The sequence below is a fragment of the Anser brachyrhynchus genome, assembly GCF_964034855.1.
Source record: "Anser brachyrhynchus genome assembly, chromosome: Z".
Taxonomy (NCBI): Eukaryota; Metazoa; Chordata; class Aves; order Anseriformes; family Anatidae; genus Anser; species Anser brachyrhynchus.
Window position 1 is genome coordinate 19538481 of NC_137697.1, and position 27642 is coordinate 19566122.

At 42.1% G+C, this 27642-nt stretch overlaps 2 protein-coding genes across 5 annotated transcripts in view; one reads left to right on the forward strand and one right to left on the reverse strand.

The window, feature by feature from the left end:
• The window catches only part of THBS4 (thrombospondin 4), a 39243-nt gene extending 26827 nt beyond the window's left edge, over positions 1-12416 (reverse strand). Inside the window, exons 1-4 of the mRNA XM_080573093.1 lie at positions 12182-12416; positions 7482-7679; positions 3022-3269; positions 1481-1586 (exon numbers count right to left, since the gene is read on the reverse strand). Coding sequence (XP_080429219.1) covers positions 1481-1586; positions 3022-3269; positions 7482-7679; positions 12182-12269 — 640 coding nt within the window. The 5' untranslated portion in view covers positions 12270-12416. The remainder of the gene's footprint in view (positions 1-1480; positions 1587-3021; positions 3270-7481; positions 7680-12181) is intronic.
• Positions 12417-16223: 3807 nt separating this feature from the next.
• MTX3 (metaxin 3) lies at positions 16224-27091 on the forward strand. 4 transcript variants are annotated; one of them, XM_080573140.1, is made up of 9 exons: positions 16224-17139; positions 17631-17700; positions 19259-19335; positions 20896-20988; positions 21703-21885; positions 22035-22111; positions 23011-23168; positions 23585-23673; positions 25141-27091. In XM_080573140.1, the coding sequence occupies exons 1-9, from the start codon at positions 17059-17061 to the stop codon at positions 25213-25215; spliced, it is 903 nt and encodes a 300-aa protein (XP_080429266.1). In that variant the 5' UTR covers positions 16224-17058; the 3' UTR covers positions 25216-27091. The 4 variants fall into 4 exon arrangements, with proteins under 4 accessions (XP_080429266.1, XP_080429267.1, XP_080429265.1 ...); XM_080573139.1 differs by having other exon boundaries at positions 16235-17139; positions 25167-27091; XM_080573141.1 differs by lacking the exon at positions 23585-23673 and having other exon boundaries at positions 16229-17139.
• The last annotated feature ends 551 nt before the right edge of the window (positions 27092-27642 follow it).

A 27642-nucleotide genomic window follows, 5' to 3' on the forward strand; every position in this document is an offset into this window, starting at 1 on the left:
ACCTTTTCCTTTGGTGGATTTGACCATAAAGACCTTGAATATATTTAGGTGAGTTGTTTCTTTCTTCTTGTTTCAGATTAGTTTTAACATGATACTAAATCCACTTGAAGGCTATAAACAACTGAATTTGAGTTGCCAGTTCAAATAGCTCAGTCAGGTGGAGACAGCCAGAGAGAGAAACAATATCTCTCTGTATTACTACAGTTCATATTATTGATTAATGAGCAAAAAGACAAATGAGAAAGTTGCAAGTCTGCAATTTGGAAACACTGCTCACAAAGATGTGAGATTTTCCAGGAGGAGACACTGAATTGCCCTTCCTATGTACGTGCAAGTCCCTGTTGATCTATGGAAAAAGAAAAGCAGACCTTTGATGATAAAACAGTGTGTTTTTTTATTTTATTTTTTTTGCCTGGTTGCATATATGTTAAGGAGCAAGAAAACAGAAGCGTGTACAACAGAGGATTTATACAGCTGCAAGGCAAGACACATTACTGCACTGATTCCTATACTCTTATTTAGCACCCAGAATGCTCTCACACAAACATTCTGCATCTTTTCACCCAATCACATCAAATCTACTCTAATCTAAAGTAGCAATGCCTGTCCTGGAGGACAGGAAAGCATGAGAGAAAGAGGGAATTTCACATGGATCCTATTTCAAGTCTCAAACTCACTTATTCTCCCCCCCCCCATTGTTGTCACATATTAACATATTGCACACAGTGTGAATCCATTCAGTTCCCTCACACCCACAGCAGTAAGGCAGATGACAGGGACGAGGGAAGAGTACAGATGGGGCAGTCTATCCTGGGTTCGCTGTGTTGAGAAGATAGAGAGCATCCTCGCCTGAGAGTGCAATCTCAGGGGACTGCATGCAGCAGAAATGTATCCCTGCAGGAATCCCAACAGCTTCTGTTCCTTCCTTTCCTCCCTTCACCCAGCTTGGTCTCCACCATACATAGTACAGGAAGAAAAGGAATTGGTTTTGCAGCAGATTTCTGGCCCAGCAGGTGAACAAATACGTCAGCTAACTTGCGGCAGGACTAGTGGGGGCCTTGCAATGGCTTTTTCCACACAGATGCACAGGCTCTGTAACTGCAGCACCAACACACCCTGCAATCCCTTGTGCTTCGTCCTTCCCATCTCCACAGCATTTAGGTGCCCCACAAAAATTGACAAAAACAGACCGCGATCACAGAAGTATCATCTTACAAAACTACAGTAAAAAGCCTCTTCTAATCATCTGACTCTCCTTCTCCACTATGTCAACAGTTCTTTATCACTGGACACAGTGTTTGTTTTCTCTCCAAACTGTGCCATTTCTAAAATATTCATGGACTATTGTCATGACTATATTTTGGTCAAATAATTAGCATACTTCTCTATAGAGTTTATCCACATTTTTAATATTCACCAGCATGACTTCTTTGCACTGGTATCCCCATGAACCACTTTAACTCCTGGTTGCAGGCCTTACCATTGTACTGAGAAGCAGGTTCAATTTGCTGAAGAAAACAGTCCTGCAGGTTCCCCACTTGGGCAAGTGTTCCTCCGGTTACCAGCTTCAGCTCTTCCAGTGTATCCTAGAGTCACAACAAAAAGTGAGAGCTCAATTCTGTTACAACAATGGGAATAATGCAAAATATCAGAGAGAGCAGATTAATTTTTCAGAGAGGATCTCTACTTCCTAAGCATGTAGGGCTCCTATGTCTTCCCTTAGGAACCACCCATCACCACTGCAACTGTAATAAAATCCCAAATTTTTGCCTTGCAGAATTTCACATAGCTATGATTTTTATTTCAAACTTTTTTCCTCCCCCCACTGTTACAATTCATATAATCTCACATAGTGGGAAGTTTTTTTTTTTTAATTTTATTTTTATATCTGTGGTACACAATTTGTTGTTGTTGAACTAAATCCAAAGCAGTCTTTCTTCCCCCTCTCAAACAGGTTTACGTACATATCAAGTACGTAAGCTCCTTGGTGATTCCCCATTTTCAAGTCTGCAATGAAACAGAGCTAGGGGGCACCCTGTGGGCAGAATGCCTTTGCACCTCCTAAAGCAAATTTTGCATTAACAGTGATGGAAAATGCTTGTGGAGGAGGATGCTGTTTACCTTGGACTACTGATATAGAACTGACAGGAGGCTATGCCAATCCCTGGTTGGGAAGGCATAAGCAGAAGCAGAAAAGCTATTGTAGTGAAACAGATGGAGTTTTGACACTCAGCTCGCAGCACACAAGTTGCCACTTTTGTCTTCAAAGTCCACGTGGCTTATCATGAAGAGAAGAACCACATAATCAGCCACAGGGTACTCACCCTTGCTCAACAGCTGTAAGAAGCTCATGAAGAGCTGCCCTTATTGTATCAGCTAAGAGCTTACAAAAATTCGGTCCCCAGGAAGCACCTAAACAGAAGTGATGGAGGCTATATTTAAAAAAAAAAAAAAGCCAGAAACTGTGTTTACAATGAACAGTAAAACTACCACTAGGTTCAGTGAAGCTAAGATTTCAGCTGTTCAACAGGGAACTTTATTTCAGTTTCAGCCTGGAGAAGAGGAGGCTGAGGGGAGACCTCATCACAGTCTACAACTTCCTCGTAAGGGGGTGTCGAGAGGCAGGAGACCTTTTCTCCATTAACACCAGTGACAGGACCCGCGGGAACGGGGTTAAGCTGAGGCAGGGGAAATTTAGGCTCGACGTCAGGAGGGAGTTCTTCACGGAGAGGGTGGTTGCACACTGGAACAGGCTCCCCAGGGAAGTGGTCACTGCACCGAGCCTGTCTGAATTTAAGAAGAGATTGGACTGTGCACTTAGTCACATGGTCTGAACTTTTGGGTAGGCCTGTGCGGTATCAAGAGTTGGACTTGATGATCCTTAAGGGTCCCTTCCAACTCAGGATATTCTATGATTCTATGATTCTATTTACATTTATTTCAGAGATCTGGATTCAGTGATCCAGCAGATCTCTGATGGTCCCTCCAAGTGCTCACCCTGCTCCCAGTTTTCCTGCTCACCTGTGGCTTCTTCTGGAAGATGTGCAACTCTACTGCTGCTGACCTCTCAGGCAGAGTTGAAAATGCTTTTGGTAGGTCCTGAATGGCACCTACTTGCAGACAGTCCAGATACAACTCTATTGTGCTTGATTCCTGCTGCAGACCTCTCAGCCACAAGATGATAGCATGTGGTTTCCCATCAGCCAGTTGGATGTTGCTAAAAATCACTGAGTTCAACCTCCCATCACTCTTCAGATAGCGAAGTACCACTGGTACAAAACACAGAATGACTATCAGAGGGCAGCAAATAATCCATGTCTGATCAAGAAAGATTCTGTGGAAATCTGTAATTGCTCTGGACGTGGTAAGAATAAATGGGATGTGAACTCTCAGAGCAGAGTTACCAGAACTCGTGTGACACCCATTTGTAAGGAATTGCTGCCTGTAGGATGTTTTCCACTGCTTTGCCCAAGCCTTTTTAACTGGCTTAAACAATGAAACACATCACCTTAAAGGACACATGGTGCTAAAAAACAGTGATAAAGGTAGCAGTTATAGCTAGCAGCCTGCAGTCAGCACTTTGGCAGGTACAGATCTGATAGTCCTAGAAATACTTGGTAGCAGAAATGTACAACTAGAAAATCATCTTCAGTGATGCATATTGCACTCAGCAAAGCCATCTGACAGTGTATCCAAATGCATCACTGAAGAAACAGAAGGAAGCATGATTCCAAGGAGATAATCTGCATTTTACTCTAACAAATCAGAAATGAAAACAAAATACAATGCAGAAAAGAAACACCCCATCCTTAAGGATGACTGATCCCCCCCTCACTCTTACTTTAAGGCTTTTGTGAATTATCTATTTGATACTTCACACAACAGATAATAGAAATAAAATGCACCATCAAAACCTCAAGAGCAGATAAACAAAAACTCTTACATATGGCATAGTATTTTAAAAATGTCTCCTTCCTTATGAAATTGGATATGTAAGCTAGGATCTGCAAGCTAAAATCTCTTAGACCAGCTAGCTATTTCTCTCCACAAAGATCTCTCCCTGGATCTCTGAACGCACACAGCTATCTGCAGAAACACTGAGCTGAGAGCATCTAGACAGCATATAACAATTCTGCAGTGTTAAATAGACCTTGGTTTAAAGATCCCACTGATCGCCAGCTCTGTGTGTCCTTTATTTCCTCATGGCAACAGTTCCGTGCACTGAGGAGTCAAGCTGCACTGACACCGTGCACCTAAGCAGTTAAGTGCCGGCTCTCTTCAACATCTGTCTGAAGTTCACAGAGCACTGCCACTACTGCATCAAGCAAGAGCTCACACATACTCTGATCTTCAAGAAATGCCTACACTGAAACGAGGACGACTAAAAATTGTGGATATGATAGAGGGGAAAAGCTCTTACCAGCTTCAGAGAAGCCATTAGTCTAACACTTACTGAATTCATGCCACTTCTACTCATGTAACAAATTTTCTTCTCAACTTCCAACTACTAATGTACCCTCTGACATCGTGCTATTTCAGCTAGTACGGGACATGTACCCAATAACTCAGAAGATGCCTGACCATCTTTAATTGCTTGGTCTAATGATTAAAATAATTCAGATTTATACTAGCATAAACAGGGCTGAGTATGTCTTCATCTTTCAACTCTACACTACTGCTAAAGCCTCAGCAGCTGTAATCAATATCAGGAATGTTTTCACTGCCGTCTATGTCAAAATGCTGCCAGCGCTGAGATTTCCGCAAAGGTGCATGAGGTCACCAGTAACTTGCTGAAAGTTAGCACTTATTGGCCAACTCAAAGATCTGGCAAGACAGAGTATGTTGCAGGCATTTTACTTATGTAAATATTATGCACACTGGGTCGTATAAAAGCAAGGTCCTTGGATCTGGGCCCGGCACTCATAGTGACCAAGTGCAGCAGTAAGTTAAAGGAGGAGGAGATGGTGGCAGGGCTCTGAACAGACCCTGCCAGAACAGTTTCAAGACAAGCAGCAGTCTGGCTTGGATGAACAATCAAGTATTCCTTCCTCAGCCAAAGCCAAATACCCATCTGGTAAACTTTTTGCTGCTAAGATTTCTTACACTGACATTCCTGAGGGTAAGTGGCTCACCTGCTCTATTTAAGAAACAGACTTCCAATGAAACTACTAATCCTGACAGTAAGTAGGAATCACTTCATAGCGTTGTTAAGTTATATTAGTTTTATGCATTTACCACTGTTTTTTCCAGAAAGGAATTGTTCAAAAAGGATAAGAAACCCACGGACTTCATTTGCAATTTGCCTCCAAGAAGTACATTGGTCTAATCAAAACAAGTTAAGGAGTGGCCGAGCAATTCAGATACACCTAGAACATCTTAACTCAACCTATCTTGCATCAATAAGACTACAGAATGGTGATAGAAACCATGGCAAAAGTTATTACATCACATAGGTAAGCTAATGCTGGGCCCGGCAAGACCTCAGTACGGACTTAAAAAATTAAAGGGAAAAAAAAATCTCATATAAAGTTTGTGCTTTAAAAAGCATTTTGGTATTATGAACATATTTACTATCATGTTTACCATAACAAAAACAGAACATCAGCAAAATATGGGGAATGCAGTTTTCATATGTAGCATTTTAAAAGGTAACTGAGGCTGGCTTTGGGCTACTTAGATAAGACTTGGGTGCATAAGCAGAAATATCATGTAGAGGAACGGCTGTATGCACCCTTCCAAAAGCCCAGATATTTAAACCTTACGTTTTGCTAAGATGCCAACATTGGCTCACCACTGAAGTGATGATCTCCACCCTTGAGAGGATCACAAACAGCCCCCACGCTCCATACTTTCAGCTCACGTGATGATCTTCTGGATGCGGTTTAACTTACTGTATGAAGTAGCCATATGGGACACTTGACACTTCCAGAGAAATCACACGTGAAAACACTGTGAAACACTGCCTACTATTCGCACAGTGCCATACGTCTTAAACAAGGTGCACTAAAATAACAAGGAGGCAAAGAGACCTCCGTAGAACAGACTTGCTGTGAAAAGCCTCCCTATGTTCAACCAGCCCTTTACAACAGGTAGGTTACAAGAGCCCCACAGCTACTCAGAGTAAAAGTGGCACTAGTCACTGACAGTAGAAGCTTCTTCACGTTGTCCATCTGTACGCTACAATCCTGTCACAGACACTTCTCAAATACAACGCTAATATACTGAGGACGAAACCAAAAGAAACCATGCAACTTTCCACCATGAAGCTTCCTAAGTCTGTTAATTATAGCATATCAGTAACTATCAGTCACACAGGCATTGTTGCAAGTTGAAACTTGTGATGAGCTTAAAATTATTTACATACACATGTGTATATACGTATGCATTCATACATAACATTTACAGGCATCATTTTGTGCATGCACAAGTGAGGAATAGAGAGAAAGTATGTGTGATATATTACTTATTTAGCAATTAAGTAAACAGTTTTAGGAACTGCACTACAGTTACTGATATGACTGAGTGACCACATCTCACCTGCCCTCAGTACAAGCATAGCAGAAAAGTTCTTATTCTCTGACCTCAGAAGGACTTTGGTAAACCTGATATAACTGCTAGTGTTTTATCCAACTCATTTCCCTGCATTTCCTAAATAAAAGTTGTGCTTTTCTTCAGCGTATAATTTTCCTATATCTAAACTGAAATTTTTCAGTAGTTTCTCATATATAGGCTCAGTCAGCTGCCTGACTACAATAATGACAGCAGCAAGTTATCATAGCAGTGGTAAAGTCAATGGAGCAACAATAATTTACATCATCTGATCATTTTTCACTGAACCTTAATATTGCAATATATCCTAGATACGGTCTAGAGATTAACGAAAACTATCCATTTCTAAAAATTTACTGAAGTTTCTACTCTGCCTCCTAATGAACCAATTTCAATAAATTAAGAACATACACTTTAATTCACCCAAAAGATCCTGTAAGTGCTAGGAATGTTTGTCTTGCGTAGTCACAGCTAACCTCCAGGGTCAATGGAACAAGAGCTGGCCTTTCATATGCATGAGGCAGCATGTGCGTTTGTCCCTCACATTCCTAAGTAATAAGAACCAGTGCTTGTCCCAAGGGGGAAGAAAAGAAGGAAAAAAATTGACTCCTTTCTCCAATACTTTGTATCCACCCCCACTTTCTCAGCATTACTCAAAGCAAGCTGTATGGTAGAGCAGAGATACCAGCTGGCTGTCAGGTCAGCTTTCCCTGCCCAGGAGAAAGCAGCATCCAGTGAGAGGGAGGCAGCAGAAGGGGAGAGTGGATGTTGCCAACACTTTTGCCTTGTGAGGAGGGGCTAAGTGGACACAACCCTCAACAGAAATGACTCGAGCACAAAGGTCCGTCACACTATTTTCAACATCCCTCTGTGACACACCAATAACCACAGATCCCATACTAGTTTTCCCCTACTTACTCCAAACAACTCACCTTTATTCATCCGTCCCATGACCGTAAACTCAAAATACTTGCTGTTTCCAGTTGATGAATACAGGCCAAATATGGTGGCTGTGCTCTTTGGCTGCAGTTTGAATCTTGAGAGCAAGAACACTTCATTCAGCGTAGGATCACCAAGTGCTTGTTGCAGGAAGTTTGTTACCACTCTCTTGTTGGAAAGAAGATCAATAACTGAAAAATAAAGTTTCAAGAGCAGCTTAAATACAATAATGAGCAGAGAAGAACTCCACCTGAAGGTTGTTAATCCCCACACCACCCTGTAGAAGATTGCACAGTCTTCTCTATTTCCATATAGATATTCTAAAATTACACAAAATGTCCTTCCTAAAATAAGGAATATGAAAACATAAGTGAATAATATGAAAATATTACATAGATTTTGTTGCAACCAACTACCTTTCTGTGACTTTTTTTGTAAAGGAATTATTGATAATTTCAAAAAACAGAAATAGTTTTCAAATTGATGTTCTCAAATACTTCCAGGTAGGTCTCCAAGATTCATGTCTTTTGCGATGCACCTCAACAGAAAGCTTTTCAAACTATTTCTGCTTTCATAAATTCAAATGAATATTTTCATTACATTCAGAATTCAGCATCAAAATTTTCAGACAGATTTCCAGTGTGCTTATCCTAAGAAATATTTTGATGACATTTGCAGGGCAGCAATTAAAATGCTAAGTAAGGTAAGTAATAAGATATTCATAGCCTCCTTCTCACTTCACTGACTTCTGAGAAGATATAATATATAAATAAGACTCATCTTTGCCTTCTGGCACAGATAACAAAGAAAGACAGGCCTGACAAAAAAATAACCCTGAAGGCACAGTGAAGGCTGTTTCCAACTTTTCTTTTTAATTTTTGCACAATACATCAGCAAAGAGTCTAAGTATTATACTGATAAGTATGCCAGCTATCCCCCTCATGGCCCTGAAACAACAAGCTGGGTTATTCCTCAGTGTTAGTGAATCCATGATGTCTCCAAACTCAAACTATTTAATGAGGCTTCTTGGTAAACTATTACAGTCTGCTGCCATCAGAGCAGTATACACATTATACCGTTCCAATGAAGACTGATAAATGACTATACACAAGCACTATTTAAATATACAGGCATATTTAGCAGTTGCATACCACTGCCACTCCAACAGGCCTATCAGAGCTGGGCCATCTTTTTCCCCCAGAGACAGACCATCACCTATGAAGCTGAGGCCATCCTACTAACCCAATGTTTCCATACACCATGAGCTGAAGGGCACTCAAGAGTGCTCAGAGGACAATGATATGGGCACATGGTGCTACCCACAGCCATACGGTAAGCTTTACTCCCTTAAATTAGAGCCCATCTTTGTGCTGCTTCCATTGCTCTTTCTGAAGCATCCATTCATTTGGACACTGATGTCATTTCCAAAAAATGAAGTGAAGATGTTTTTCCCTTCATCTCATAAAAGCATAAACACAGATCATAGCTCAAGTCAATACCCATACTGAGTCCAAGGATCCTACAACTCTACTGAGAGTTTTCGTAGAATCATGGAATCATTAAGGTTGGAAAAGACCTCCAAGATCATCTGGTCCAACCATCCCCCTACGACCAATGTCACCCACTAAACCATGTCCCTAAGCACCACGTCCAACCATTCCTTAAACACCCCCAGGGACGGTGACTCCACCACCTCCCTGCGCAACCCGTCCCAATGCCTGACTGCTCTTTCTGAGAAGAAATGTCTCCTTATTTCCAACCTAAACCTCCCCTGACACAACTTGAGGCCGTTCCCTCTAGTCCTATCACTAGGTATCTGTGAGAAGAGGCCGACCCCCAGCTCCCCACAGCTTCCTTTCAGGTAGCTGTAGAGAGCAGTAAGGTCTCCCCTGAGCCTCCTCTTCTCCAGACTAAACAACCCCAGTGCCCTCAGCCGCTCCCCATAGGACTTGTGTTCCAGGCCCTTCACCAGCTTTGTAGCCCTTCTCTGGACACGCTCCAGGGCCTCGATGTCCTTCCTGTAGTGAGGGGCCCAAAGCTGAACACAGTAATAGAGGGGCAGCCTCACCAGAACTGAGGTAAAGGGGACGATCACCTCCCTGGTCCTGCTGGCTACACTATTCCTGATACAAGCCATGATGCCGTTGGCCTTCCTGGCCACCTGGGCACACAGCTTACTTATGTTCAGGCGAGCATCAATCAGCACCCCCAGATCCCTTTCCTCTGCACAGCTTTCCAGCCACTCTGCCCCAAGCCTGTAGCACTGCATGGGGTTGTTGTGGCCAAAGTGCAGGACCCAGCACTTAGCCACGTTGAACCTCATCCCACTGGCCTCTGCCCATTGACCCAACCTGTCCAGGTCCCTCTGCAGGGCATTCCCACCCTCCAGCAGATCAACACTTCCCCCCAGCGTGGTGTCATCTGCAAACTTAGTGTGGGTGCACTCAATTTCCTCACCCAAATCGCCCTACGCAAAAGGGATCGGGCCCTTGGCCTGCATGCCATTGTGTATTGTTGTTAAACAACTAAGAAACATACCTAAGATGAATTGGACAAATTCTCTCCCTTTCATTCAGTTCAGATTTACAGCACCCCAGGACAATCATGGCTCCCACTGAAACCAGCAATCCAGACAGCAGTGGCGAAAGGCTAGGTATTTCAGCACATTTGGTCCACAGAAAGCAAAACAGTTCCTCAAACAAAAGACTGAAATGCAACTCACTACTCTGTACAACACTATTTTGCAGGCAATAACCATTACTATACAGCTGTGTCCTCAAATGGAGCACTGGAATACAGCACTTAAGCCTGACAGGAAAAAAGTTAGCTATCACATTTTGTTCAGTCCTTCTACTTCTGTTGTTTGATTTCATACAAAACACGGGAGTATTACAAAAGTAATGATTAGACACCAGCAAACTTCTGCCTAACCTTACAAAAAATGTAATTGATTCCTTTAAATTTGTATATTTAAATGAATGCTCAAATTAGTTTGCTTGATAGTTGCATTCCATAGAGCATGCTGCCTGATCTGGATCCTTCGGCAGCATGTTACTGAACCCTCTCTTGGGGTATCTTCACTAATAGCATGTAGAGGTGTGAGAATCTATCCTTTGCTTTAAGTTACACGTGTGCTAGCAGAAATGGCTAGCAGAAGAACAGTGGGGTTAAGAAAACCTCATTCTCCACCCTAAGAAGAGCTGGCAGATAGACAGTTCTTAAACCTTACAGAGACAATTGCTTGTTTGGAAGGAACAAGATCTGCAAGGATTTCAGATTTCATTTTTAAGAAGAATCTCATCTTTCCATTTCTCTGTTTGGAAAGGCAGACTTGAAAACAAACTGGTAAGATAGGATTGCCAAAGCTGGAGGGCACAAGCATCTGGTTTCAATTGATGCAGTGAGAGCAAGGGCTTGGGCATGCCTGAGAGCACAAGTGCCAATGTGTGTACCCACCAGGTTGAACTGAGACCACTCATAGCACAGCCCAAAAATCTTCTCCCCCTGCTTTCCCCCCTTTCTTTCTCTTTTTGTTTGAAGGGACCATTTCATCCTCCTATGAAAACGGTAATAAGAGATCAGCTACACATGGACACTGCTGCAAACCAATCTTTGGAGATGCGACCAAAAACATCAAGATTAGCTCTGAAGATATGAGCTAAAATACATGTCAGGAAGGGACATGGAAAAAATAAGTTAGCAACACAGGAGAGCAGAGAGCACAAAATAAAAGACCCTTATTTCCCTTCATACTGCTGCTATGCTTCACCAGCTTTCAGAAACCCTCCAGGGTTCTTCTCCAGTCACAACTAACCATGATAACTGTACATACGTAAGTAACGCTCCACCACTGCTCAGCACTTTTCAAAATAATTAGTGACCCATTAGTCACCTTGAGTGAAACCCCGACCCCGCTACAATGATTTCAGACTGACAAGCTTACAGATTTCACAGGCTGAGAGCGGGCTCTTTCACTGTCTGCTGCCCTGCCAAACTGGATTTCTTCATTTTGTTGGAAAAAAAAGTCATTTTGTTGGAAAAAACCCTTAATTTTGTCGAACTGTTTTTTAAACAATGATGACTAATTGTCTGAAATACTTCTAATCAAGAGTGATTTTAATGCAGGCTTTCAGCCAAATTAACCTCTCTTGTAGATCTGCTTCACCTGCCGAGCCAAGGGATAACTGATTACAATGCCGGCAACTTGCTTGATGCATGCTCTAAAACAAAGCAGGTGCTGACCTACTACGTACATCACACAGCTGTACAAAGCACGGCTGGATTTAGACGGTATTTTTTTCCTGTGTAAGACGTACTCTACAAACTGGAGTTTTTCGACGCATTTCCATAGCCTAGCAGTTCACCCCTCACTTGAAAGTCTGCATCTCGCAGCCGCAAAGCGCTCTTCGGATGCTCAAGGAGGCTGCCCGCACCCCTACACCACCAGATCCACGATTTCTGCGGATTTTCGAGGGGGCAGGCGCCGGCTGATGGAGCAGGGAGGGCGACACCTGATCCCCCCTGCCCACCGCGACCCCTGCGGGGCGAAGGGGCAGGGGGAGGCTTGGCGGGCGCTTTCCGCGTTCCCCTCCCCGAGCCAGCAGCCGGGAGGCTCAAACCCAGAGCCGCCTGCGAGCGAGGGGAGGCTAAACGAATAAAGGAGTTATTAAGGCAGGGAGCACGGAGCGCTTACCTCGGGGGGCGGGCGGCGCGGCGCGGCCCGGGCACAGCTGCAGGGCGAGCGGCAGGAGCAGCAGGGCGGCGCCGCGATCGCACCCCATGGCGGCCGCGGGCCGGGCCGGGCAAAGGAGGGGAAGGGAAGGGAAAGGAGGGTAGGGTAGGGTAGGGTAGGACGGCGTGCCGCTCCGCGCCGGGACCGCTGTTTAACGGGGAGGGGCGGCGGCGGGCCTATTGGCCGGGCTGCCCCGCACCGAGGGGGCGGGCGGGGGCAGGGCCGGGCCGCTGTGGGGCGGAGGGGGCCGGGGTGCGAGGTGGGGAAGGGTCCGCCCGCGGGGCCCCAGCCGGGGATGGCAGCCGGCTGGGTGTGTGCCGGGGGGCGAGGGGCTGGGTACGGCTCCAGATCCTGTGGGGGTCCCTGCTGGAGCGCGGCCTTTGAGGAGCCCTCAAGTTGGAGCGTGTCTGAAGTGAAAATGGGCGCAGGTGGCTCCGGTGTGGGGGCTTGGTCTTGATGTGAACTCAACTCATCCGATTTTTGTAACTGAAGGGGTTGTGCAGGTGGCAGAGCGGGGCGAACGGGGTTTCTGGAAGAGCCTTGAAGTCGCAATGAAGAGCATACAGCCTGGCCTCATCCATTCCATTTAGGGAGCTCAGGAATATTGGGAGGGCTCAAACCGATGCGCTTGAGGTTACTTAAAAACATTCCTTGTGTTAACAGACATCCGGATCTGATGACATGACCAAACTAAGTTTAAAAAACAAAACACAAAGATAGTTTTTGCTTTCAACTACATGGATTTTCAGTATTGCATGTGCTCCCCCAGGATGTCATTACTCCATTGTTTCTCCTCCACAAAATTCCAGCCTCTGCGTTGCTGACACTTAAAGAAGCAAGGGAACAGGCAAGCCAGCCCCTTTGGGGCTGAGCGGTTTGTTCAACGTCCACATGAAACCACCCGGCAGGCAAGCTGTCCCACCTCTACATTTTCTGCCAGCAAAGCAAGAGGTGTCCTGAGGGACCAGGTGGCTGCCAGGTTCTTCTGCCAGTCGGGAGCACGCAGTGAACTAACAGCACGCAGTGAACTTCCCAACCTGCTTGTGCTCCCCTCCTCACCCTATGTGTCCCTGTGTGCCCCCCCAGCCCCGCAGACAAACCTCTGCCACATCAGAAGAAACCCACGAAGCCATGGCTGTTCCCCTGCCAGCTTGCTGCCCAGCGCACAGTTGGAATAGCAGGAGCTGTCTGATGCTATTTACATCACAAAAACAAGAGCAACAACGGGAGGAAAATTTTATGTTAAAGAGCAAAGTAGTGTTGATTAGTGTTCAGCCACGTCAGGTGGCACGTACAGCTAACAAGCACTGAAGAGAACAGCCCTCAGGGGGCTCATTGTGTGCAAGGCAAGACACAGCACGCCGCGCAGGGAAGGGTCTGCCTGCATGGCTGCACAGGGCACAGGCGTGGGCTCCTCTCCAACGCAGGTGCAGTGGGATTTTCAAACACCTTCAGCTGGCCTATATTCCACCTACCCTTTAGTGGCCCTCACTTGTGGCATATATCCTATACCACTGAACACACTGTACTCCTTAGCCTATCCGTGTAAGCGTTGACCCACTCCTTCAGTTGCCTGTTTCTTTCTCTGCCTGTTGCAAGGCTGGAGAGTGCCTCCCCACATATTCAGTGTGTCCCAGCACAATGTGCTCCCACGTCCTCACCCCACTACTCTTACGTGTATGTCTCCATGCAATAAGAAGTGCCTCGGTTTCACTCCCACCATCCCCGCCCATGTGGTGGAAGTGAGAGGATGATTTGGTGGTACCAGCAGGCTGGCAGAGAGCAGCACAGCAGAGTGAGAAAAACAGAGCAGTGGGTGCAGAGCTCTACAGAGCAGGAAGAAAGACAGGGAGGAGTAGGGCAGGAGGTAAGAACATGGAACAAAAAAAAAAAAAAAAAAAAAAAGGAAAAGGAAAAAGTGAGGACTTAATGTGCCACAAGCTTCCTAGAAGGAAGTTTCAGTCCAGAACTTGTCCCTGAGCAAGAGGATGGAGACAGCACAGAATTTTTGGAGAGGCTAATACCTGGAGCTAGAGCAGCATTGATATTGCTCTACATTCTGTGAGCATGAAGGACAAACCCTTAGTCACCAAAAAGCGTTCTTTGAAGACACAGGTTTAAACACCTGACACGTAAACATCTTGAAGATCTGCAAAATCATCACAGCTGCATATTAAAGTATTTAGTGACAAGAGCTGACAGAAACAAAAAATGCTAAAAGGACGGTAAAGTTTTCCTTTCACCTATCTAAGGGAAGACTATCAATTATTTACAACCATTTACCCAGTAATTTCTTTATCAAAATGTAGGAAATATTTTCTTGAAAAGTTCCCTTCTCTGTCAAAAATATCTAATACATCATTTTAACTTGTTTTCCACTTCTGATTTAGTTACCGTAGGGTCTTTTGGACTGATACAAATCAACCCTATGGGAGGAAGATCTTGTTTGTACCGTTATATACTCATTAGTGTTAGAGCAGTGAGAGCCAAATTCTGTTGTTGCTCTGCCTGCTTTCTGGTTGTGCTTATTCACCAAGAATACCCATTGAAGCAAAATGTGGCAAACAGAGCATGTTGCATAATAAAACAAAGCAGAGTAAGTTCACGATGTCTTTGTTTAACTCCATGTTTAAATGAACCTAGCCAGTACATAAAAAGGTCACTGCAATTTTTCAAGTTTTCATTTCCACATTCAGTTTTATTACTAGAGTATGTAACAGACTGAAGGAGATTTTGTGTTCAAGCACAACCTTCTTTAAGGGATTTTCACAAAGTATGATGTTTATCTGCTGTCTGGATGGGACAATTTGACCTTCTAACCATCATTTTCAATAACAACAATAGAATATTATCTATTGCTTTTTCATTCTTCTGTATTCCCTGAAGAACAAACTCCAGCTTAACTTACTGGATGTTAATATTTTGGACAAGAAACAGAAAGTGGTTATTGGGCATTTTATTTTCAAGAAACTTTCACAGAGCCGGTAAACTTTTATGAGGAATTTTCTTATAGGAATGTAAGACTGTCATTTTTTTATATAAGATCTGCAAGTAAGTAAACCTCAAGTGATAAACTATTTGTCCTGCTTATCTTATGTAAAATGATAAAATTCTAAATGTAGAGAATACAGAGAAGCTGCCAATGTGATAGTTTTTGCTTTGCAAATGTCCATAGCTTGTTCGAATTCCAAGTAATGGGGTAGAGGATGTAGGAAGGAATCCCTACAGCTTAATTCAGATGTCATATTTTGCTCCTAATAACCATCAGGAGACTCACTGCTTATGAAATTATATGGATGATTAAAAGTCAGGATACATGGGAAATTAAGATGTAGAAGTCCTAATGCAAGTGCAATTTCAGTAAAGTACATCTCTAAGCCACATCCTTCTATACTTATGTCAACACTTACGGGTTTGATTCTGCCACATTTTCATTAAAAGGTTGTGTAGAAGATGAGGTTTCAAAGTTTCAGAGGAAGTTTTGCTTTTTCAGAAACACAAATAGAAACCCCACTTTTTCAAGTCAAAGCATCCATCCACATACCTATTTACTTTTCATTTACACTAATAGGAATTCCACTCAGGCAACCAAGAGGAAAAAGCTCCTGGAAAGCTTCCGGATGGGGGAGGGAAGATGCAGATTGCCTTTTTTTTTTTTTTTCCTGTCTTTGCTCAGGACTACAGAACAGTGCAGAGATGAATTAGGCCCTAAGGCAACACAGGGAAAGTTTACTCTCCTGTTAACCTCTAAGCATTCTTGCAACCTGCCATAAGGAGAGCCATAAGCTGGTTCATCCTCCATAGAGAAACAGATGTTGGGGATTGCAGCTGGTAAGAGCCAGTCTTACTTCCTTAGCTTGCCCACCTCAGCGAGCTAACACCACGGTGAGCAGAGTACCTGGGAGGACTGACTGGGAGTTAGCTGCTCCCTGAAGGGAGGAGAAGAAAGGTATCTTTTAGAATCTGTACCTCTTTAAAGGGGGAAATGTAGAACAGCTGCCAGAAAACCAAATCCCTACTGCTAATATTCCCAATAGTGTATTTTTCTGAGGAAAGAAAACGGATATGTTTTTTTTTCTCTCATGTTCCTCATAAACTGGAGTTGAACGATCTCAGGTCCATGTGGTAGATTTTCTTCATTGCACTTTCTGCCACAAACTTCACGGAGATCTGGAACCACAGATTTGAGGAGACAGGGAGGAAGAAGCTTTGACCTTGGTCTCCTCATCTCTTAATGAACGGTACACCTGAATAAGGTTGGCAGTGCAGTCTTTGTTTTTAAGGCACCGTGGTATTTTTCCTTGTGTGGGAAGCATGGAAACATTTTCCTTGATGTAGTATTTTAACAGTAAATAGTGCTGTGGCATGTCTGCGCAAATGATGAAGTGAAGCACAGACTTCGTATTTTTAAATGTCCACAGTAAAAAAAATACAGTGAACAGGTTGTTATTGTAACTTGGTCAAGACTGGTACAATATGGTCAGGGTTCCTTATTTTTGAAGACAAACTGCTGACGACTTTTCCTTACATTTAATGAAAAGCCAACGTCCTCGTTCCTGTGGAAAGCCGTAACTTCGCGCCAACGAACCAGCTGGGGTTTGGCGACGCGGCAGTTTCAGCACCGAATTTTTCACGGGTGGCTCTCACCAGGCAGGGAAACGTCTTCAGGCAGCTTTGGGGCCGCGGGGCACGGCCGGAGAGACCCCGCCGACCAGCAGCCGCCCCTCCGTCCCCTCACGGCCTCCGCCCCCTTCCCTCTCCCCGCGGCGCGGCCGGGTGCGCTCGGGCGCCGCCATGCGAGGGCAGCAGCGGGGCGCTGCGCGCTGCTGGCCGACAAGATGGCGGCTCCCATGGAGCTGAGCTGCTGGGGAGGCGACTGGGGGCTGCCGTCCCTGCACCCGGAGTCTCTGACCGTCATGGTAACGGCGGGGGGCCGCCGCCCGCCACCACGGGAGGGCGGCGGGGAGGGAGGCACGGCGCCGCGGGGCTTGCTGGCTGCCGGGGAGGAGAAGGAGGAGGAGGAGGAGGAGGAGGAGGAGGAGGAGGAGGTGGTGGTGTAGGCGCCCAGGGGCGCGCCCGCCCGTGTCGCCCTGAGGCCGGGCGCGGCCTGTGCGGGGCGAGGGGCCCGGCGGAGCGGGGGGGCGGCATGCCCCGGCCGCAGCTGGCCGAAACAAAACTCGTGCCCTTGATGCTAGCGCAAATCTCGGCTAGAAGTTCCGAGAAAAATCCTTAAAAACCTCCCGGTCCAAAAACACAGCGGGCGCAGGTAGTGCCGGTGAACGTTGCTTGTTCAACCCAAGTGGTCATAATGCTCATGCTTTATCGTGACCTGCTCTTTTAAAATGCTATCGTACACTTTTCTTGCACATGCTGACTACATTTTTTTCTTCTTTTCTGCAATCTGTTGCAGGCTTATGCTAAATTTTCTGGTGCTCCTCTGACAGTGAATACTATAAATAACTCTTGGAGAACTCCAAAAGGTACCTTGTTTGCATTTTTATTAGTTTAATCCTCGTCACTCTATAAATGTGGGTTCTAATTTCAAAGTTTCCTTTTCTTAGTTTCCTTTGGTTTTGTGTTCATGAGCAGTCCCTTCCTATGCTATTCCTGTATCCATTTTACATTGATAAACAGCTTTTCGAGTGTTATGGTTTTTCAGGGGTGAAATATGGAAGACATAAATAAAATGCCTTAAAGGGCACTTTATTAAAATGTGTATGGGTGAAGCAGAGGAGAATCAGTAAAGCAGGAATGTCAGGCATTTTAAATAGAGGGTATAGTGAAAGCAGTTTGCATGTTTATGTGATAGTAACTAGACATGCATATGGAAGCAGTGTTCTTTAATTATACATAATTTAACAGGCTTGTACAGTTGGAAGTAGAATATCAGCCCCAAAGAGTGTAACTTACATCAGCTGGGGTGTTTAATACTGTGCAGAGTTACAGAGGTTGAATCATAAAAGGTGAGTAACAACCTAGCTGCCAGACAGGTTGAAGATAAGGTTGAAGGTGTCAGAGGATATGAAGTATGTTGCATGCCTCTACTCAATCCTTATCTGTTTGCTCAGCATTTAGGTTATTGTCCTGGTATATTCCAGAGAGGTAAAAATCACTGCAAGGCTAAAGTGGTCTGTCACTTTAACTTACTATGTCCTCAATTTAGGCACTACTATGTCCACGTAGAATTTGGCTCTTTGCCTCTTGGTGTTTGATTTATTACGTTCTGTTAGCAGAAATTCAAAGAACAAGCTGGGTATACCTCTCAAAAGTTCTGTTGCTTTTTTCATAGTTGAGATATTTAAAATCCATACCAAGAAACAAAACAAAACAAGCCACAAATTAACAACAAGAAAAAACCAACACACAAATAATATGTGTCTTTTATAAATGAAATTTTGATAGTATTTTGCATCAAGGTCATGTTAGGCTCATCATTGTCGTAGGTACTTTGTGAATGCGCTATGAGGTGGTTCCTGCTACAGAGATTTTATAGTCTTTGATTCTGCAGTCTAATGAGTAAAGGCAGAATAATATGCTTCTGGGAGAAGGGATTTACTTAGTTCTGGTCATTTATGCAGTGTTAGCTTGGGCAGTGGTTGTAGCAAGGCTAGAGAAAACAGGTGGTTAAAAGCGGTTTGGAGACAAAGAGCAGGAGAAAAATAGGACTAGGCCTATCCTTCCTTCTAGGGATAAATGAGTTGAGAGGGCATTTGGACTGGTTGGAATATTTATCTTAAGATGGATATCTGAAATCCATACCAGTAGCCTGGTTCTCAAAGTGTCAAATAGCTAGTAGTTGACATTGGCTTCAGTCTGGGCCCTTTTTATGTATTGTTATTAACAAAGGCCACAATATGCTAAGCATGTTTGTGATCTTGGTGGAACTCAGTGGTATATAACCTAGTTTATACATACATATTTGGGAGATCAGAGTGTGCTATGGAGGAAAGGAAAACAGATGAAGTGACTTGTCACTTCCCAGTTATGTTATAATTATTACATATAAATTCAGTTGACTGCATCATTTTTGCCTTCTAGGAGATGTACCAGTCCTGATATCAGAAGACACTGTTATTTCCCAGCCAGCAAAAATACTAAACTTCTTAAGGAAGCAGGTAGGTTGCTCTCAAAAGAATCTACATGTACTCCATATAGACTGATGCAGACTTCTAAAACCCTGAAACCCAATTCTGACCCAGTGCTTTCCTGTTTTGCATACGCACATGAGAATTGTGAAATGGTGGATTACAGATTGCTATTTGAAATTTTGATTATTAGTTATGCGAAAGATTTAAAAATAGGCATGAGAAAACTCTTTGTTGAAAAGGACAACAAGCTGGCCTCAACTGAGCAGTTTCTCTCTGAGATTCATCATGCTGTTAATTATAATACATTAACATTGTTACAGCTTTGCAGACCTAGGAGATCACACTTAGGGAAGTATGGTTTTAACTGTTCAAATGGGTAAACATCTCCGAGTGCACAGTTTGGTTTTTTTTTTGAGGGATAATACATAAGTGTTGTTTTTAATTTACGTAGTTTTCCTGTATTTGTTGTGTAAAAATGTCTGCAAGCACTTTTTGATGCACATAATGTTATTGTGTAGTCAACTTTTGCCTGCCTTTTGCAGATCTCCTAATGTTTTATTCACAAAGAATAAAGCTATACAACATCATTTTTTCACAAAGTATAAAAATGTCTTATAAAGCGTGGTATCATCATTTTATTTCCAAGATGGTCTTCCAGCCCACTATTCTGCCTTTACATTAGAAATTCAGTTCCTGCCTAGTCAAGAAGATTATCTGATGAATGGCATGTTAGTGAAAGTTTAAAGCTTTTTGGGGAGAAAAATAGAATCTGAAAACTGAGCATTTGAGATGGGTTTTCAGACAGTCTTTTTAAAATTCAGAAGTTTCATAGCCATTTGAATACCAAAGATTCCTTCATGTTGGGGAAAAAAAATACCCTCTTTAACTCAAAGTATAACAGTAATGGGAATGCTTTTCAGATATGTAAAAATACGGTGGATCAGCACTGACCTTTTGTTGTTTCTAAATTAATGAAGTTCCCGAAAAACCTACCAACCCTTTTAATATACATTAAAAGGATTCTCTGTCGGAATCAAGAGCTCAGGTAGCTGTAACTGCTTTAATTTAGCTGTGCAGTTGGCGTCTTCAATAATTAGCATCCAATTTTTGACTTTATGGAATGGTAATTAAAAGATAGGAATGCTTTTGGTTTTTTATGTTTAACAAGTTAAGGGCCAGGTGCTTCCTCAAACTTATGGATGGGGATTTGCCACCTGTTTTTTACAGCCCCAAGTACTGAAAAATTGCCTCTGTGTTACTGGGCAGATGCTTGGAAAGCAATGGAAGTAGGCACAAGAGTTATTTTGGCAATGGGAGGACCCAAAAATCAAAGAATGGGACAGTTAAAATGGAAGTTGTACAGGTACATAGCTGTGTTTGACATAGCAGGCCTGCAGAAGTAAAGGGAAAAAAATGTCTACCTGCATACTTTTTGTCCAGAAAAATATTGTGGTATTTACTAACTTGCTAACTGTTAAGTTTGAAGAAGTTTTGTGTTGTGTTGATTATCTTTCTGGAAAGTTCTGTGTAACACTATTTGTACTGTTGTTTTTTTTTGTTTGTTTTGTTTTTTGTTTTAATTCACAGAAATACAATGCTGATTATGAATTGTCTGCAAAACAAGGAGCTGACACACTGGCTTATATTGCACTACTTGAAGAGAAACTGCTTCCTGCTCTGGTAAATACTGGGAAATATTTTATAATGGCGAGAATGTTTAAAAGTGAATATTACAACAGGCGTCCACTTGAGAGAAGTCTGTCAGCCATAGTCCTGGCTTGAATGTATTTGCATTATTAGTGCAATTTTGAAAAGACTGCCTAGCAACTTTGGAAAAGGAAAAAAGTGTGTGGGAGGTGTGAAGTAATAATAATGAATTTATGAAAGACATTTTAAAATGGCACCTCTGATGTGTTTTTTTCTTAGATATTTTTTGGGAAACAGTATCCTGAAAGAAGCCTATCCTGGCCATTTTTTGTTTCACTTGATCCTTTTTCAAAAGTTTTGAGTAAGATGTGGTATGTCTGATGTGGAGTGCACAACTGTGAAGGCTTTTTGAACTGTTCAGTGGGAACTTTTAAGGAATTTAAATACCCACCGGTAGTTCATTTTTCAGTTCAGTAAATAACACATGGCCACACGCCCTCACCAATTTAGTGTAAGTACATTGGAGCTATAAAAATCCTCAAACTTCGGGTCTGTTGAATGACTTGGACTTGAATTTGTATAGGCAAAAATATTCTGACCAGGTAATATCATAGGCTAGCTTCTTCAGCTATCCTGCAAGGCTTTCAAATTCATCATATTATATTATTTTTTATTTTAAGATTTATATAAGAGAAGTCTAGTGTCCTTGCTCAAATTCCAGTGATATTCTTTCTTGTGTTGATGTAGCTGCACACATTTTGGGTTGAGGCAGAAAATTACTGCAGTGTAACAAAGCCATGGTTTGCCTCGAGGATTCCCTTCCCACTGAGTTTGTATCTGCCTGGAAAGATGTCCAGGGAAGCTCTTAACAGGATCTTGCTGACCAAGGGGGGACCTCCACTGTACAGTCTCACTGAAGTGGAAGCACAGGTATGTGTTGTGTGGTATAGAATGCGTAACTTGGTGCTGTAAAAAGACTAGAACTGAAATAGTCTAGCACACTGCCAAATGGTGTGTGATGCTGTATATACTAGCCTGTACTACAGCTAGGGCTCTTAGATGGTTTTGTGTCTCATCAGATATACAGGGATGCCAAAGAATGCCTAAATCTCCTGTCTAAGAGGTTGGGAACATCTCAGTTTTTCTTTGGAAATACGTGAGTATGCTTTCTTTTTTTTTTTTTCTGTTTTGTTTTTAATGGCTAATAAAACAGGTACCACATGATCCTTTGTACACTTACACTTTTTTTTTAACCTAAAAATGTTAAAAGGTGTTACACAGTAGTTTCGTGTTTGACACTCTACTCTTTCAGATAAGTGTGAATGAGTAAACAGGGCACAAATGAGATCTTTGGACTCAGTTAATCCAGTGGGTCCCTTATCTGCATCTTTCCACAGAGCAGCAGATGCTGCCTACAGCTGCTCATGTGGGGTGCTTGATGAGTTAGTGTAGGACTAGAGAATTCTTTTCTAGACACTAAATGTCACCTCCTGTGCCTCTATGTAGAAAAAATACTTGAAGCCTGACATGTTACCACTACTGCCTCCTTGGGAAGAGGATGTAGGTCTCGGAAAGCTGTTCTTTATATGTGCATGAAACAGGAAGCAGATATTGTCAATAGCATAGCACCAAGAGACCGTGAGGGGGGCGATCTGTTCCCTAAGCCACTGAAGTTGGACCACTCCATGGGAGAGGATCCTGTTCCAGTGGCATCCATCTTATTTGCTTGGCTTTTTTTGATGCCAGAAATGCATTTAAGAGTGGTTTGTTTTTCAGTGTGCATGATGCATGACTAGATTTTAATGCAGAAGCTACTGTTTCAGCTTGCCAGCACCTCTCTAGTTCAAAGGTGCTGAAATCAGTAGATAGTTTGTACAAAGCATTTATCAGATATGAAATGATGGAATGCCAGAAAAGTTGACCAAATTCTATCCTGAGTTGTTTGATATATGCAGAAAATAGTTATGTACTAGAGTATAGTTATGTACTAGAGTTCTTAAAGTCTCACATTGGTTTTGTGTTGTTGTTGTTGTTTTGTTTTGTCACTCTTTTCAGGCCTACTACCCTGGATGCCTTTGTATTTGGTTTTCTTGCACCAGTTTATAAAGTGTGCTTCCCCAGAGTACAATTGCAAGAACATTTGAAACAGCTTCCCAACCTGTGTCGGTTCTGTGATGATATTTTAACTTGCTACTTTAGGTTAACTGTCTCCGGTAAGATGTTTCTTTTCCACTTTTTGTCATGTATGGTCTGTTTGAATTAGAAATAGTGGTTTCCGCATGTAACTAAAGCAGAATTAGATTTTATATAATTTGTGCTGAAGCTTCTGTGGGGAAATGAGGTAGAATAACTTCCATAGTTGTGCAGAAAAGATTGAAAATTAAAGGCAAGGTTTAATAATCAGTTTTAGAGCCTGTCAAGCCTTGGTAAAATGTACTTGTATCTATGCTATGGCTAATGCTTAGTGCTTCTGTTTCTCTGACATAGAACAGCCTTTTCCACTTAAATTCTTCTTAGAAAGGATAAAAATACTGAATGAACTTTCTCTCCGATGTTTTTTTCATTTTAAGGCTGTTAAAGCTTTTGTAAATGCCTTTTCACTCTTCATCTTTCTACCTTCACCCTCCAGGCCATTCTCCATCTGGACAGGATACCGCAGATGCTAATCTGCAGAAACTCACACAGCTTGTAAATAAGGAATCCAACTTGATTGAAAAGGTTACTTTTACTTCCGTCTCTAATCTTCCTGCTTCTTTGCGGGTGCTTGTTTACAGATCCACTTGCAACTGTACAATGGACATTTTAGTTTAATTTCCTTTTCTAATGAGTTACTTTGTATAGAGATGTAGAAAGAAAATAACATAATTTGAAAGGAATAATTAATGAAGACTTGTACGTAAAAAGTATGTTTATTATGATCAACATTGTCTTGCAAATCTGCATAAAAACGGTAGAAGCGTGTCTATCTGAGACTGCACATACCATGCAAGGGGGAAAGCAAATGTATTATCAACAGTCAGAAATGGTCTTGCAAGACCTCAGCAAGAAAACTTCTGAGCAAAACTCAGAAACTGGTCTTGTTAACACCTACACCCTTCACTGCTTACTCCCAGCTGAATGCTGTAGTCACTAATACACAGTCCTTCCTTCTGCTTGTTCTGTGTCTGGCTGTTATTTCTCTTTACTTTGTTTCGAAGTCTGTTACTCAGCACCTGTCAACAGCTGTGCAACTTATGTTAAAAATACTTCTGTCTCCATCAGTAAACTAATGACGTATAAAGCTCTTACTAGGATAGAAGGCATTTCTTTCTGAAAAAGATCGGAGTATCAAATAGGTCATTAATTATGTATGGCTTCTGTAGCATTAGGTATTGATTATATCTCTACGTGGTATTGAAGTGTGGCTGTGGAAGTTTTAAAGAATGAGTAAAGTAGACATTTATCAGGTGTGATTTAGATAAAGCTGATTGTACCGTGAGGAAGTGTGATGGACTAGACAATCTTTGAAGATCTCGCCTATGCTATCTTCTGTGATTTTGTTTATTCTGTAGTAGCTACATGCCATTTTTCTTTTGATACATCAGTACACATAGGGCATTAGAGTGATATCCTGTAAAAATGTAAAATCTTCATGTTCAGAGACAAAATTTAACCTGTCTTTGAAAAGGTCTTATCACAGTCTCTTTATTAAATACTTTTTGAAATCTTTAGCTATTCTAAATTCGTTCAACACCTACAGACCATTTCTAATTTGAAAAAAAGATTTGTTCCTTTAAGGTGCTGATCATGCAAAAGTATCCATTGATGTTAGCAATTTGACTTCTGATCTGCTTTCTAGCAGGGTTTGGCTGTTGTAAAAAAATTGAAACTTTGACCTCTCAGAAGAAGGTAACAATGTTGCTTTCTTCGTTAATCTTGATGAAATGGTTCAAACAGAAGCGTTCCCATTTGCCCTGGGTTTAATGTGCAATATGCTAATAGCATGAAATGGCTCTAACAAAAGCAGGTATTTGGGATTGGAAAGGAACCATGACATCTGTTTTGGCTAGGGCTGAAATAACAAGGCGAAAAACCAACAAACCAAACCAACCAACCAAACAAAAAACCCCAACAAACCAGTGTACTTCTTAATGGAAGTCCTGACAAATAGACTAATCGCATAATTTATATTCTACTGTTTGCCAGATCCGGCTCTCATTATTTCTCTGCAGATGGATGACAACCTTCGTAAGAGTCCACAGCACCCCCCTCGAAAGCTAACAACACTGAAGCTTGCTGCAGGTGGAGAAGAAAGCAGTCCGTTGAATCGTTTGTCACCTTGACAGCTCTTGTTGCCCATGCGCATGTGTTCGCCTTCAACTCTTCTGAACTTCACAGTAATTTTTTCACATGAATGTGGTTTTGCATGGGAGGAATCTGCTCATGGGTACACGTAGGGAAGAAATACAGCTTTGCAATGTACTGTCTACCTGTTATTTTAAGAAAATTAGTAGTTCAGGCTGACCACACACTAAGCTAAGGTTAAAGTAAAGTCTTAAACACGGGGCTTATTCCTGCACATGTTAAGGTTATTTTGTACAGCAGATTTTTGCCTTTAGCCTAGCAGAAATGCTGACCAAAAGTTAAAATTCTCTTTTTATGGAATTCCAGTATGTTTATGGATTGTTCACTTCTGTTTTAGTTTATGGCTTTTGATATTACTGTAATCATGTTACTGTGTGTGAGTGGATGTACTTTTGTATCTTCCTAAAAATTACAAGGTCCAGTTGTAAAATTGGTGAAAAGACTGCAAGAGAAGGAGGTGTTGCCTTTCTCAGCAGATGAGAAATGAAAAGAAATGAGAGGAAGTTAAATATTTTTTTCTTCTACTTCCATGAACACTCTTGTTTCTTGTGTTTTAAGGATGCATGTATTTTTGAAAGCTTGTCAAGTTGTGCTTAGAGGGGAAATGTTGAGAAGTGTGTTTGCCATGGGGAGTACAGTAAGGCACAGTACTGATGTTTCACAGATACCTGGTATTAGTCCTGTGTGAAACAGGCTTAACCTGCGTGCAGGATAATACCACAGGCTACAAAACCTTAAGTCAAAATTGCAGTGGGCTGGTAGTGAGATGGAAAGGTTTGATTTGGGTGAGAGACTTGACTAGGAAATATACTGTGGCTCTGTACTGAGCTAATTAGGAGTTTGTAAAAAAGTTGATGTAGGCTTTTTAATTTGTCACAGATGCCTCTAATTAATTTTGTCTTACTTTTTATAAGCACTACAGTTCACTGAAAAGCTAAATTATAAGACATCTAAATTTTTATTTTTTGGCAGTCTAGTTCAAAGTTATTTTTTGGCTACGAATTGTAATACACTGCAGCATGTATTTCTTCTGTTTATTTGAGGGACTTATGTCTCATTACACTTCCTCGTAGTAGAAGCCTTGCCTGTTCTAGGGACCTAAGCAATTCCGTCACAAGAGATCTGCTGTAATTCTTGTTGGTAATGTACTGGTAGGTGCTCCATGAGTGGTGCAAACAGAATCAGTCAAGGGGATTGACCAAAAATGGCAGCACTTTGAGTACAGAATTCTGATGATTGTATGTATAGGATGACTTCTGTTTTTTTTTTTTTCTTTCTAGCAAAATCAAGGTAGTCTTTCAGTTTCCCTTCATTACTAGTCACATTTGAGATACAAAGGTAAATTATTTACTGTTTATACAAACAAGACTGTAGATTGTGTACATACTATACTTTCAGACTCTATTTAAGGAATGTAATAATCTTATCTTTAGCATTTCCTAATTACACCTAAAATGTTGGGTGTCTAATAAGCACTTTAAGGTTCAAACTTTTGCTCTTACTAGAATACTTGTTTGTGATTTTGAAATGAATCTACTTCAGGCTCATGATAATTGAATAAACTGACTATCTAGTAAGTGTAAAAGTAAGTCAAATGTTTAAAATTTTTACTGCCTGTATCTTGACAAGGTTTAAATGCGATCAAGTCACATTGCTTTTCAGAATCTTTTATTTATGAACACGGCTATGGATAACATTCCTTAGTTTGTTGCTTTTGTGAATATGTACACTCGGTCTTTGAAATCTCTTTGTAAAAAGGTTATTGTTCCAAGATTAAAATTTTAGACTTTTATTGGAGTTTTGGTAGTGACTTTTATGCAGATTGTCAGGTGTGATTTTTTTAAATATTTTTTTCCTTGTGTAAAGTGTTACCTTGTCCATAAAAACCTAAACCAAAACAATAAGAACAAAGTGCTGACTGTTAAAACAAGAAATTGGAGCATAGAATCATTAAGGTTGGAAAAGACCTCCAAGATCATCCAGTCCAACTATCACCCTACTGCGACTGTCACCCACTAAACCATGTCCCTAAGCACCATGTCCAACCTTTCCTTGAAAACCCCCAGTGACAGTGATGCCACCACTTCCTTGGGCAAACATTTTAGGGTATCCATAATGTCTGATTTAAATTTTAGTTACAACTCTTCAATACCACCCCTTTCTTTTCCAACACAATTGCTTTTGTGGCAGTATGGAGAAGCACAGGTTTTCTAATCTTACAAACATGACCCTTTGCTGGTGTGACAGCATGATCTGCTTGACAGCTTCAGTCACTGGATGGGATAGGACAGCGGGGCTAAAGCAAAGCATTGCCTGCAGTGGTATACACAACCCCAGACAACC

Bases quoted from the DNA above. Each gene is read 5' to 3' on its own strand.
- MTX3 (XM_080573139.1), top strand. From the start codon at position 17,059: ATGGCGGCTCCCATGGAGCTGAGCTGCTGGGGAGGCGACTGGGGGCTG. The intron at 17,701-19,258 runs GTACCTTGTTTG...TTTGCCTTCTAG, and splicing joins CTCTTGGAGAACTCCAAAAG to GAGATGTACCAGTCCTGATA. The intron at 21,886-22,034 runs GTATGTGTTGTG...GTGTCTCATCAG, and splicing joins TCACTGAAGTGGAAGCACAG to ATATACAGGGATGCCAAAGA.